At 45.1% G+C, this 13,354-nt stretch overlaps 1 protein-coding gene and 1 long non-coding RNA gene across 2 annotated transcripts in view; one reads left to right on the top strand and one right to left on the bottom strand.

The window, feature by feature from the left end:
- Positions 1–10,615, bottom strand: part of KCMF1 (potassium channel modulatory factor 1) — an 80,174-nt gene extending 69,559 nt beyond the window's left edge. Inside the window, exon 1 of the mRNA XM_043468692.1 lies at positions 10,449–10,615. Within this exon, the coding sequence (XP_043324627.1) occupies positions 10,449–10,464 (16 nt within the window). The 5' untranslated portion in view covers positions 10,465–10,615. The remainder of the gene's footprint in view (positions 1–10,448) is intronic.
- A 341-nt stretch (positions 10,616–10,956) lies between these two features.
- LOC122441727 lies at positions 10,957–12,343 on the top strand. Its single transcript, XR_006269429.1, has 2 exons — positions 10,957–11,609; positions 11,718–12,343. It is a non-coding gene; the product is annotated as an uncharacterized LOC122441727 (long non-coding RNA).
- The last annotated feature ends 1,011 nt before the right edge of the window (positions 12,344–13,354 follow it).

Raw genomic sequence — 13,354 nt, 5'->3', positions numbered from 1 at the left:
GTGGGGAGTTATGTTCCTCTTCTACCTTCTCAGGTGACAACAGCATGACATTCAAGGAGCATGAGGCCAAGGTCATCAGCTCCATTTCCGTTTGGTTAGTATCACACCACGAAAAGTGGTCGCACAACCATAGTGTGCCTGCCACCAGCAATAACCACCTCATGCAAACAATGCCTTTTATTACATAACCAGGTCCAGGAAGGAGTCTGTTAAAACACAGGCCGCTGGGCCCCACCCCCAGAAGTTGTGATCAGTAGGTCTAGGGTAGACTTTAAGAATCTGCATTTCGAGCAAGTTCCCAGGTGATGCTGACAGGCTGGTCCGGAACCACACGCTGAGAAACACTGGATGACAGTGTCCCAACACAACAGTTTGTGAGTGCTCAGCTGCTCAGTTCCGTCCGACTCTGTGCGACCCCATGGACTGCAGCCCGCCAGGCTCCTGTTCACAGAATTCTCCAGGCAAGAATACTGGAGAGGGTTGCCATTTCCTCCTCCAGGGGATCTTCCTGACCCAGGAACTGAACTTGTGTCTCCTGCATCTCCTATAATGCAGGCAGATTCTTTACTGCTGAGCCATCAGGGAGACACCAAAACAACAGTACTAGCATTTTTATACTATGGGGAGGGGGAGGGAAGAGCCACAGATTCCTGATGTTCCAGTGATCTGGCTAGAAGGGGACTGAAGGAAAAACAAAAACATAAAACTGACAGCTCAGTGGAACTGCTGCTCCAGTAAAATCAAGACAGAAAAACATTAGGTTTTTAATTTTTAACAGACTGTCTTCCAAACACTCTTATTTTCACTTGCAAATCTAGCTGTAACTGGCTAAAACAATAAGCCAAATAGGTAAAAGAGAGACACCACCAGTGGGTGGCTAACCTTGATAGTGAGCTAAGGATTATCTTCTCCATTGGCTCCATAATCAAAATCCTTAAAATTAAAGAAGAATCATAGCCACCTGTCTTTCTACTGCTAGATGCCAGGAGCCTTTTAGAGATGGATACTGGGTATATAATCTATACAGTGAAAGCGTTAGTGACTCAGTTGTGTTTGACCCTTTTGCTACCCCATGGACTATAGCCCACTAGACTTCTCTGTCCATGGGATTTCCCAGGCAAGAATGCCAAAGTGGGTAGCCATTCCCTTCTCCAGGAGACCTTCCTGAGCCAGGAATTGAACCTGCGTCTCCTGCACTGCAGGTGGATTCTTTACCATGTAAACCACCAGGAAACCCAACAAACACATGAACAATAAATGACCAAGCCTAGGGGTCACTTTCTTCAAATGATGAATTCACCATAATAAAACTTGAAATGGACTAGCAACAATTTTCCAAATTCTACATTTGTCAACTCCAGGGACTTCAAAATAACCCCCCAAACTCACATTAAAACCACCCCAAAGCCATTACTTACACCTCATCAATCTGAACAGCCCTCAAAGGAATTAGAATTTATATACATTTGTAACTGTTTATAACATGGATTTCTACTGTGATGGTTTTTTTTTTCCATTTATTTTTATTAGTTGGAGGCTAATTACAATATTGTAGTGGTTTTTGCCATACATTGACATGAATCAGCCATGGATTTACATGTGTTCCCCATCCCGATCCCCCCTCCCACCTCCCTCTCCACCCAATCCCTCTGGGTCTTCCCAGTGCACCAGCCCCGAGCACTTGTCTCATGCATCCAACCTGGGCTGGTGATCTGTTTCACCCTTGATAATATACATATTTCGATGCTGTTCTCTCGAAACATCCCACCCTCGCCTTCTCCCACAGAGTCTAAAAGTCTGTACTGTGATGGTTTTATGCAGTTAAAACCATCAGGTTTTAGGTTAAGAATAGGTTAAGAATAATTTTAAGGTCAAAAAATAGGGTAAAATCTAACTTCTTAGGAGAGAAATTCAGAAACAGAAATCAAGAATGTCCATGAATGGACAATTAAGTAGATGGCAATACTGCATCAACATGTACTTACAAAAAGAGACAGTATTATGATCAAAATATGAATTAGCAGACTTCCAGTGTGTCTGGAAGTCTAAAGTGTTTCTCAGCTAAGACCAAGTAATTTTTTTTAATGAAAATCTAGCATCTGAATTAAAAAGTTTCAGTGTGGAATATATCCTAGACTTTTAGTGTTGTAAAGAAAAAAGAACATAAAAATAACTCATACACAATTTGTACAATGGTTACATGATGAACTGTTATTTTGTATATATTGAGTTAAAGCATTAAATTATTAAAATTAATTTCACCTTCTCAGTTTTGTTACTGTAGCTCCCAGAGAATTTCAAATTACATGTGACTTGAAACTAGATTTCTCTTAGACAGTGTGATCATGCAGCCCAATTGTGCAAGAAGATTTGCTATCTCTTTTTCCCTTTGGGTAGTTTCTAAAAAGCTTGCAGAAAATGATAGGGAGCAATGAATAAGCATGCAGATATGCAGTATGTCTGACATGGAGTGAAGCTCTTTGATCCTGGCCTAATACAGGATCACCTCAGGCCAGGTGCTCATCCACTGTAACCTGAGGTTCTAATCACCATTTTTCCCAGGGGAAGGAAGACCGGTTCCACCTCAGCGACTATGTCCATGTGTGTTTAGTTGCTAAGTTGTGTCTGACTCTTTTGCGACCCGCCAAGGACTGTAGCCCACGAGGTTCCTCTGTCTGTGGGATTTCCCAGCAAGAATACTGGAGGGGGTTGCCATTTCCTTGTCCGGGGGCTCTTCCCCATCCAGGGATCGAACCAGTGTCTCCTCCACTGACAGGTGGATTCTTTACCATTGGGCCACCAGGGAAGCACTCAGTGACTACTATGTATATTCATATCTGTAGCTATACAAACACATGAAATTCATTTCAAATTGCAATTAACTATATCCGAATCGCTAGCAGTATTAATAAGAACGAACATGATCTCTGACTATGAAAACTACCTGGTTCCTGCCACCCCCCACCTCCCAACATGTATTTCATTCTAACAGAGAAGGGACACATTTCTAACAACTCCTTTATATAACCCCTGCCCATTTCACTTCAGTGTCTTTAACTCCTGATTTAGAAAGTTTCTCATTTCCTTGCACTCACTGTCAAAACTCGACAATCACAGAGGACACCAAAGCAGAATGCTGGTTGAGGAAGAGTACCAGAAGGAAGTAGGGTCCAGTTACTCACCCCAACAGTTGCTATATAACCATAAGGACGCCAGAAAAAACAACAACAACAACAAAAAACCACTATACGGAATATAAAAAGTTTAATACCTTGAGCTCTCTTTGCTAAGTATCAAAAAGATACTTACGTGTGCAGATGTGTGTTGAGACCTTAAGTTTAAGGATAATATTGTTAGAGAAAGAAATGTACTGCTGGGCAGAATTAGAAGTGATTGTGAAGCTTGAATGAAAATAATGTTTAAAAAAAAAGGAGGGGGGCACAAATATTGCCAAAACATTAAAACACTTACATGATTTAATTACCCTGTCATAAAATATAAACTTCAAGGACTAATTCGAGCACACTGGAAAAGAGCCACAACCTATGCAACAGGAAAGAATTTAATTCCCCCACATGTGTTTCTAACCCACTGAATATTATCATCCTGCAGCAAGGGTCAACAACTTGTGGCCAGCTCTGGAGATGACATCGAGTGGTACTTGAGTAGGTAGCCATAAATACTCTCTGAATGAAAGACTGAATGAAGCAGGAAACTCACGCACAATGCAATTAGCATGCAGATCTTCACAGCCAGTTACTCTGAAACCAGAGCCAGAGGGAGAACAAAACAGCACCTTGGTGTCCAGTCCCAGGCCATTCCCTAAGGAGTCAGCTACCCTAAGTTATTTTCATTCTATGTACACATAGTTTACTCATCCCCTCTTACTTTTATGAAAATTCCAAGTTCTCTTTCCTACAATTTCTTTTGCTCCTAACCAGTTCCCCCATATAAAAGCAGGGATGCACTTTCGAGTCTTACCATTTTTTAAGACAAGTATTAAACATCTCTAACAGTCACTCGCAAATGTTCACTGGGCCTCCCAAAGGCCAGACCTATGCTAGGTGGTAGCATACAAAGATATAAGTATAACACTATACCTATGTGCAGCAGCCAGACAAGTGAACAATTACAGCATAAAAAAATGCCTGGAGAATGATGCACGAGTGCTATTGGAAGGACTTAACTTTGCCGGGTGGGCTGGGAGGGTGACAGAGTCTTACGGAACAAAGGTAAAAGAAGTCAAAACCAAAATTACAGTCTAATATACCTGCAACTGTTCTAATGGTCAACTCATCAAGTTAGCACTCTAAAATGGCTCTCTGAATGAAGATTCTCTGACTATAGAAAATCTGAAGTTCATAACAGTGGCACTGACTACTGGCAAGAGAAGGAAAACACACACACACACATTCCAGCAGAAGAAAATGTGCAAACCTAATTAGTCATGATGTCAAGAGGCTTCACCCACTTAATGTCTGTCCCTCTAAGCTGAAGGTGACTTGACTGACCCACTCCTGTGATTGACTTCAGTTGGATTTTTCTCACAGTAGTGATGGATTTGCAAGAATCCATCCATACTTTCTCCCTGATACCTCTTGTGGCTACTGGCCAAGTCTGCTGGACTGCAGTTGGTACCATGGCCCTGAAGGGATAAACAGACCATGTATGTGAATAGGATGGACCCACACTCTGCTTTGGCACTATTCAGAGAGACAGTTAAAAACATGGATTCACGAACATGTGGGAGGGCAGTTAGAAAAGCAGCAAGGATGGCACCCGGGAAGGTGCCTAACAAGCAATTCATCTCTTGCTAGTTTCACAGGACCTTGTTTTTACCTCCTGGTACCCAGTTCTTAAGACATTTCATCAGGCATGAGCGTTTTCAGTTTCTGACTTCCTGTGGCTACAGATCATTCCCAAGCTTCATGACTACCCTGCCTAACTTTCTTCTGCCATCACTCTCCTCGTCTCTTGTCCTCACCCTTCTCCTCGTCTCTTGTCCTCACCCTTGCCCAAACCCTCTTTTCACACAAAATACTCACTTCCTTCCCATGGAACATAAGTGATGTGTTCCTCTGGAAACCGTCTGTCTTATCCAACATCTCCACCATCAATCAGGACACAGATAACATATAAAAATTACAACATTTTAAAAAATGCTCTGATCTATATATCTCTTACAGGTTCTTTCCTCAATTGTAATGAATAACTTTAGTGGCTAAAAAGTATGTGTGTGTGTGTTAGTTGCTGAATCATGTCCGACTCTTTGCAACCCCACGGACTGTCTATCAGTGGCTAAAAAGTATACCATACTATTTTAAGGAAATGAAAAACATCATGGCTCCTAGCACAGTACTCAAATTAATGTGAAATTAAACTTTCACCAACAAAGATTTTAATTACTAATGGCACTACTTTTAAATTTTATGAATATGAAGGTTAGGAAATGTTTCCGTATTCATGAAAGAAGCCCCACAGCAGTACTTATAATGCAATTAAAAACATACTATTTTTAGGATAATATATCCTAAATGATACCTTAATCTTCACTAAAAACAATTTTTGGAACCTCCGCTCTAAAAAATCCAAACCTCAGCAGATATATATGTTAGATGTTATAAAGCTGATGTTTTGAAAATTAAGTTATGACTCACAAGGACATGGATTTCTTTTTGAAATGTTCCAAACCTAATGTGAAGGTCACTTCACATCAGAAGCTTCCTAATTTTCACAGTGAAAAAGTTCTCAATCTTTAAACAAGACTGCTGTTAATAAACGCTTAAAGTTCTAAGACTAACAGAAATTCCTTTCAAATTAAATTTCTAATATAAAACAAGGCAGTTATATTTTGCTATATTTTAACTCACACATGGATGTCAACAGATGAGGAGAATGGACTTCAAAATCAACTTTATACAAAATCATGGAATCAAAGACTCCAGAAATTAAAATATTTATGTTCTATCCTTTATTGAAAGTCAAAGTAAATGTAATAAATGATTCACTGAAATTTAAAGTCAAGTAAGAATGTCATAATCTTTTTAACAGTTCACTTAGTGAAGTAAGTTGTCCGACATGATAGCAAAGAACTTTTCAGCGGGAGTGAATTTACTTTGCCACAGGAAGGCAAGAGTCACCACGTTAAAAATCCCATGCTAATTGCCAATCCTGGCTTTCCAGTCCCCAAATTCTGAAAACAAAACTATTGCAATTCCCGCTGGGACTGTCTGCATGTTCATTTATAGCATTAGATAGCACTCATAGAGAATAGAAATCTAACAAAAAAGTGATACAACTTCAAAAAATGGTACACCTTTCAAGAACCAGAGTAATGACAGAGTAAGTACTGTTGTACTTAACATTTTGAAAATAGTCTCATATGCTTTTGAGAATAACATGTTAGGATCACTGGTCCATTTATTCACTGTCATTGCTTACATATGGAAATCTTCAAAAACTTAGGGGAAATATAAATCAAGTAGAGATTAGTTCAAATAGGAACTCTATTTGAAAGCTCAAATGATTTTATCCAAAATGAAGCTAGGAGGCACTCAAGAAAAGGAGTTAGAAATCACAACAGATTCCCTCTCTGAAACTGGGCAAAAATAGTAAGAAAAAAGTTGGTAATTATATTGTCATCAATTTGTTTATCCCTTCCTTATGGCATGTCTCACTGTGCTGAGAAGCTGTGCACACATGCATTTTCCGTCTTCGCCACCAGACTTAAGGTGAGGAGCTGTCTCTGCTTCATTCATCCTTGGTACCTAGCCTAGGGCCTTATACATAGTAGCAAATGAAAAAAGGGTGAATGATTTAAGGTAATAAAACATAGTCCTAACTAGGTAATCAATTAGGCTCCAACTCATGCAAGAACATTTATAATTTCAATTTAGCTAATAAGCAGAGTAATTTGATATGTTCTTAAAAACATTTGCAAAGCTATTAAATGGATTTTAAGCTCTGAATAACATTTATACTCTAAATGTATTTAAGAAGAAAGCATGTAGTGAAACACTAAAAAAAAACAAAGCTACCAATGAAATAGAAAATGATGGGTTTCACTGTGTATAACATGGAACTAGATGGTGCTGGTAGGTTGAACATAAAGTGACTAGGAACTGACATTGTAAAATGTTTGTTGATGTGACAAGAGCATTACAAAGTGAATTTTAAAAGGCCCTGGAATTCTGGTTGTGAAAGTCAAGATTGGCAAGCAGGAGACAATGTAGAGTACCACCAACTCCACTCCGACAGTGTCTGGAAAGGTGGGTGGGGAGTCTGTTTCTCCTGCCACAGGAACAATAACTTTGATCACAATCTATATAGTGCTGCTGGAAACAGGTACAGAACCGGCTCAGACCATGGACTCACTTCCCATACCCCAAAGGAAATGATGGAATACCAAACAGAGTGGGCCCTTTCTGGACTCTCGACAATTCCAGTTCAATCAACTCTAAAACTTAAGTCTAGAGCTAAAGTAGGCAAATGATAGCCTGCAGGCCAAAATGGGCCAAATGTGGCCACCTCCAGTGTTTGTGCAGCCCTCAAGCTAAGAATGGTTTTTACATTTCTAAATGGTAAAAACAAAGAATCATAAAAATTATATGAAATTCAATGTCAGTCCCATAAAGCTTTCATTGGAACATGGCTGTGCTCATTCATTACATGTTGTCTGCTTTTACACTACAACGGCAGAGGGGGCATAGGTTTGCCAAGCCTATGATATGTACTCCCCAGCCCTTCACAGAAAAAAAGCATGCTGACTCCTAGAACATGCCTAGAACATTTCTCTGTGCTTCCAGTTGCACCTTGTTTCTCTGAGGTAGTCCACTGCTTTGCAAGATATAGACTAAAGTTTGACAGATGTCCACCTTGGGGTCCTGTTGTCCAAAGTTACATCGTTACACACAATATAGTGCAACTCATTAGGGTGGGCCCAAAGACAAAGTAACAAAGCACTGGCATGGAGAAGGCACTGAAGCGGAAGCACAGCGCAAGCAGGTTAGAGGTGGGCAGCACAGTTCAGATTTCTTCCCAGACTACTACAGCCAGTTCTAGGTCATACTACTGAAAGGAAAGGGGAACTCCAGAGAATTTGGGTGGACAGATGATTAAAAGAGCTCAAAAATCCCACCACTAAAGAAATGGGATTAGCTGGCCCAAAGAAGAAAGGATGAGAAAAGAACGACACTGCCGAGTGTCAATCTCTACATTTGTTGATAGGTTAAATTCTAACCAATGAAAATAACTGGCAGCCCCAACTAAAATTCCACACACCATATATCTAATGAATTAAATGTGATTCTTTAGGAGATTGTCATTCCTGCCTTAGGCTATTAGCTAGACCCTTAAAAAGTAATCGTTTGACAAATACTTGTACTATAAATCTTCAACTGATGTATGGTAGGAATGTTCCTTTTTCAGAAACATCTGGCATGCTCTAAGTTACAGAAAAGGTGTGCTATTCCTGTGCTGAGGGGTTCAGTAATATTCAAGTAACTAAAAGGTAAATGTAAGTTTCATGACCACGTGTCTGTCCACAGGACCAAACAGGGGAAAATAGGCTTAAAGTACAGAATTTGTGCTACATTCAAGAATGTTCACACTGTGGGGTTTTAATTTCTCCAAAGGATTACTGAGGGTAAAGGAATTTTCCCAGGACACCATTCAATTACAAAACGCAGTCTGCAACTATCCAGATATTTTCTTGAAGCAGAGAATGGGTCTCAAACACCCTTCTTCCATTGCTATGAAATCTGTAACTTTAACTCTCCCAGTTCTTATGAGTAAGAGAGCCTACAGCCATTGCTCACTTTCATTTTGTCCTGAAGGTGGTCAATGTACACACAACTTCACTCTAAGATAAACTTTACATCCCAAATTAAAATTTGATTATCACCTTAATTAAATTTATTTTAAATTACAAGACAGGAATGTTTCCATTAAGTAAAAAAAAAGGGGGGGGGTGGAGGGGGAATAGGCATAGCTTCTAAATATTTCTATGAGCCTATGTACCTTATTATTTCAAACTGTCCAACACTAGTACACAGTAAGTGAAGAAAATACAGTCTATTTCCTATTGGTTTTGTGATTTTAGAATACAGAAGCCTTGGACACAATATATTCTTGGATTTAATCTCAAATTACATTATAATTAGTAATGCAAATCCTAAAACTTGCTCTAAATATAATTTTGATCAATCTGAGTTTTTCAATCTTGAAATTCTAAGGCCTATATTTCCCTAAGAATACCTTTGCAACGTTGTGGTGCACACACACGAATCTGACTCACTAAACTTTCTCCACTCTTACATCACCTATATAGGATTTTAACATCAAGAGTACAAAATGTCTTCAAGCCACTTCTACAATCGTGCATTAACCTTACCAGGATAAACTTTTCCGCCAAGTCTCGTTAAAGACCTGTGGTAGTGAAACAAAGAAAACACAACCCCCTCCCCCTTTTCTAAACCATATGGCAGCAAATTAAAGTTAACTTATTTTTTCATCAGCTCAACACCTCGACCTCGGCCCTAAACATTTTTCTCTTTGTGCCCTGGGATCGGGCTAGTACAGTCTGCTGATTTGCAACTGTACCCCCATGTTTTAAAATCACAAAACAAAGTCCCAAACGCCCCCTAACCACTACCAGACCTCACCACGGTCATTTACTAAAACCTGGTTTCAGGAGACCGTGCATGCCGGGCAAGGGGCCCGCCACCCGCCGGGAGCGAGTCCCCTTCCGACCCAGTGACCGAGCAGTGAGTTTGCTCGCCCGGCCGGGCCGGATCCGCCCCGGGAACTTGGGTTACCCGAGCCCAGGGACGCGCCGAGGCCTAGCCGCGAGGCCGGGGCGGGCTCCAGGCGACGGGGGCTTCCCGTTCCCCGGCCGCAGAGCCTTCCCGCCCGCCCCGCGGTCGCCCGCAGGCAGGGGCACTCCCCTTCGTCTCCCGGTGACCGGACTCACCCGCCGAGTCCCGGGTCGGCTTCTCGGTCTCCTGCCGCCGTCCGCGGCCCCGCTCGGCGACCGAGCCGAGCCCTTCCGGGACGGCGGGAGCTCTAGGCCGCGCCGGGGCCCCGCGGCTCCGGGGCCGGCTGGCCGGGCCACGGCGTCCGGTATCAGTCCCGAGGACCGGGCTCCCGCCGGTAACGGGCCCCGCCGCCTCCCCTCCCCCTCCCCCGCCCCATGACAGTGCAAACCCTCCGGCCGGCCCGGCCGCCCCGCCTCCGGCACCAGGCCCAGCTCAGGGCCGCGGCCGTGGCGGCGGCGGCAGTGGCGCCGCGGCTCTCCGCCCTCGCTCGCTCGCTCTCGGGCCCGGCGCCTCGGGCCCGGCTCGGGCCCGGCCGAAGTCTCCGCCGCTTCCCGGCCGCCCTCCGCGGCGCCCGGCCCGGGCGGGGTAGGCCGAGGCCCGGGCGGTGGGGGTGGGGGCGGGGGCTCCTCTCACCTTCATGTCGGGACATCCTAGTTCAGACGGTGGCGGCGCGGCCCCTCCCGGGCTCCGGCTGCAGTGTCCCCTGTGGGGTCCCGGCGCTGCCCGCGCCGGCCGGCCGACTCCCACTCGACTCCCGGGCTCGGCCGCGGGGGCGGGGTGGGCAGGGGAGCGCTCCCGCGGCGGCGGCGGCGGCGGCGGGGAGGCGGCGCGGGGCGGGAATGGGGCCGGGCCTGGCCGGGGCTGAGCTCCTCCAGGAGGCGGGTCCGACGCCGCGGCTCCGCCGGCGCCCGCCGTGACTCGGTCACTCTCGGGCCCGCCGGCTCCCGGCTGCGGCGCCGCGCTCCGCAAACCCCGCTCCTCCCCTCCCCCGGCCCACCCCCCGCCCCTCTTCCCCGGCTCCCGGCCGCCGCCTCCTCCTCCTCCTCCTCCTCTTCCTCCTCCTCCGCCTCCTTCCGCCGCCCGCACGCCGGCCCCGCCTCTCGCTGCCCGCGCCGGGCCCAGCTGCCCGGAGCCCCGCGGCCGGAGGGTGCGGCGGGGGCGCGGCGGCGGCGGCGGCGGCGACTTGGGGCGCGGCGTTTGGTCGCACTCGCCGGCAGGCCGCGGTCGGGCGCCCGAGCCCGGCCTCGGCCTGGCCGCCGCCGCGCCGCCGCGCCTCGCGTAGGGAGGAAGAGGAAACGCCCGGGCGCCGGCCCGCGCGGCCCCCAGCCCGGCCTGGGGCCTACCCGGAACCGGGCCCTAGGCGCTCCGCCGTTGGGCCGGGCCGACCGCGGCGGCAGGTGCTTCCCGGCTGCGAGCTGGGACCGCGGGAGGCTCCCGCCTTCGGGCGCTTGGCCGCCGGGCCGACCGCGGGAAGCGCCCTGGTGCCCTCAACCCCGACGGGAGGCTGCGCACCGGCCGGGGACACGTGTTTGTGTTTCTTTTTAAGCCAGCGGCCCGGCAGGAAAGGCGGCTAACCTTCGGGCGTTATCCCGCGTTGCCCGGCCCGGTGACTCGCGGTCGGGAGGGCGTAGGCGCGGGAGGCTGCTGGGCTTGGCTGCTGTGCCCCACGGCCGGCTGGCTCCTTGGGAACCATCCCGGTGGAAGACTCCGCTCCCGGGTGTCCGGCGGCCCCCGCGCAAAGTTTGTTCCAGCATCTTGGCTCAGCCTGAGTGCTCTGCTCTGAAAACTATTGGGGTGTGTGTGATTCTTTTTTTTTTTTTTTCTCTTTTCCAGTTCCTGAACTACTTTTCTGTTTTTAATCTATTATATTTTTACCACCATCCTTGTCAACTTTGTTTTCAGGCATTATTCATCAAATATTTATGCATCCCCTTACCACGTGTCTGTTGGCAGCGTGGTTTGGTAGAAAGAAGCCGCACTTTGGAATCAAGACAGATCTGCCATGGATTCTGGATCTGATATCCTGTGTATAACCTTGGACAAGTTCATTGATCTTGCTGAGTCCCCGTTTCTTTGTCTTTTGTTTGGTTTTTGTTATTTTAATTTACCCTTTTATATTTGAAATTCCTTTGTGTGTGTGTGCGCGCGCGTGCGCTCGTGTGCAAAAACCAGTACTGTGTCCTTTAGCTAAGTCTACCTAAATTGGATTCTAAAGTACTCCTTGCTTTGGGATTATTCTTATTCCTTTCCACCGTTAGTAGCTGTGTTACCTGGAGAAAATGAGAGCCTTCTTGTGCTTTTCCCATCTTTAAAATGGGCTTTAAAAAAAAAAAATGGGCGTAATTACAGATGATAATAATAACAGCAAGTATTTGGTGAATTAAGAGCTAAAGAGTATATAAACTAACGGGACACAGTAAAAGCAGTTTGTTACAATATTAAATCTGATTTAAGAGGAGTCTTGATTTCAAAAATATAAAAAGCTCATCTTAAAGTCAAGGAAATAAATATTAGGTCACTCAGCTCTACTCAAAGGCTTGTGTGTGTTTGGTGGTAATTAATGATCAGCCAAACTAAGGTTTAAACAAACAGGGCTTTAAATGAGGACTTTTGTCACCAGAAATATTTCCAATGCATGTATGGAGCTTTTGCCTAAGTCCAGTCCCGCACAGCTTGAAGAGGTTCATCAACTATAACGGGGTTTGGTGGGATAGAAAGAATAGGGCTTCCAGGGACTTCCCTGGTGGTCCAGTGGTTAAGACTTCCTGCTTCCAAGCCAGGGGGCTGTGGTTCGATCCCTGGTTGGGGAACTAATTTCCCACATGCCCTGTGGCATGGGAAAAAAAAATAGGGCTTCCATCAGGGGTAACTAAGATTAACTGAACGATTGTCTCCTGCCAGTGACTTTCTACGCATTTTAGGGTATTGTGTGTGTGATCCAAGGTACCAAACTCTTAGTACCCTTGGCCTATAAAAGGAAAAACAGCAACACCCCATAATCCTGTGATAAGTAAATGATGCCTGTAAATATATTAAGTGATAGAGATTAAGGCATTATCAATAATATAGTCAGACAAAATGCTGGAGCAGGTAGGGGAGCTGACAGAAATATAACTGAACTCCAGGAAGGAGTAAGAGTTTGTTTCTGCTTGGGAAATTGTTAGCTAATCCTATTAAGGAGTGCATACAGATGACTGTCTAAACCTGAAAGGGATATCAGATGTTTGACAGTTATTGTTTTCAATCAGGGAAGAGTAAGAAAATGAAGAATCTGATTAAAATAATATATTTTTTTCTCTTTGTTAAGAGTAAGTAGGAATATTATGATTATTCAGGCTTTTCATAACTGGACGAAATATTTCCTCAGTTCAGCTAGAGTCAACCCTTCAATTAAAACAACCTGCTTGCTCTCCTACCATATAGGAGACTCCATTTGCCAAAGGATTAATGTTAACGTTCTTACCAAGTTGTTCATCAAATGATGTTTGTTCTTCAGAAATATCTCCTCCAGTCCTTTCCCTGCACTTCCTTGAGTTCTT

The sequence above is a fragment of the Cervus canadensis genome, chromosome 5 (assembly GCF_019320065.1).
Source record: "Cervus canadensis isolate Bull #8, Minnesota chromosome 5, ASM1932006v1, whole genome shotgun sequence".
Taxonomy (NCBI): Eukaryota; Metazoa; Chordata; class Mammalia; order Artiodactyla; family Cervidae; genus Cervus; species Cervus canadensis.
The sequence above is the reverse complement of the archived record's forward strand: the minus strand, read 5'-3'. Positions and strand labels throughout refer to the sequence as shown.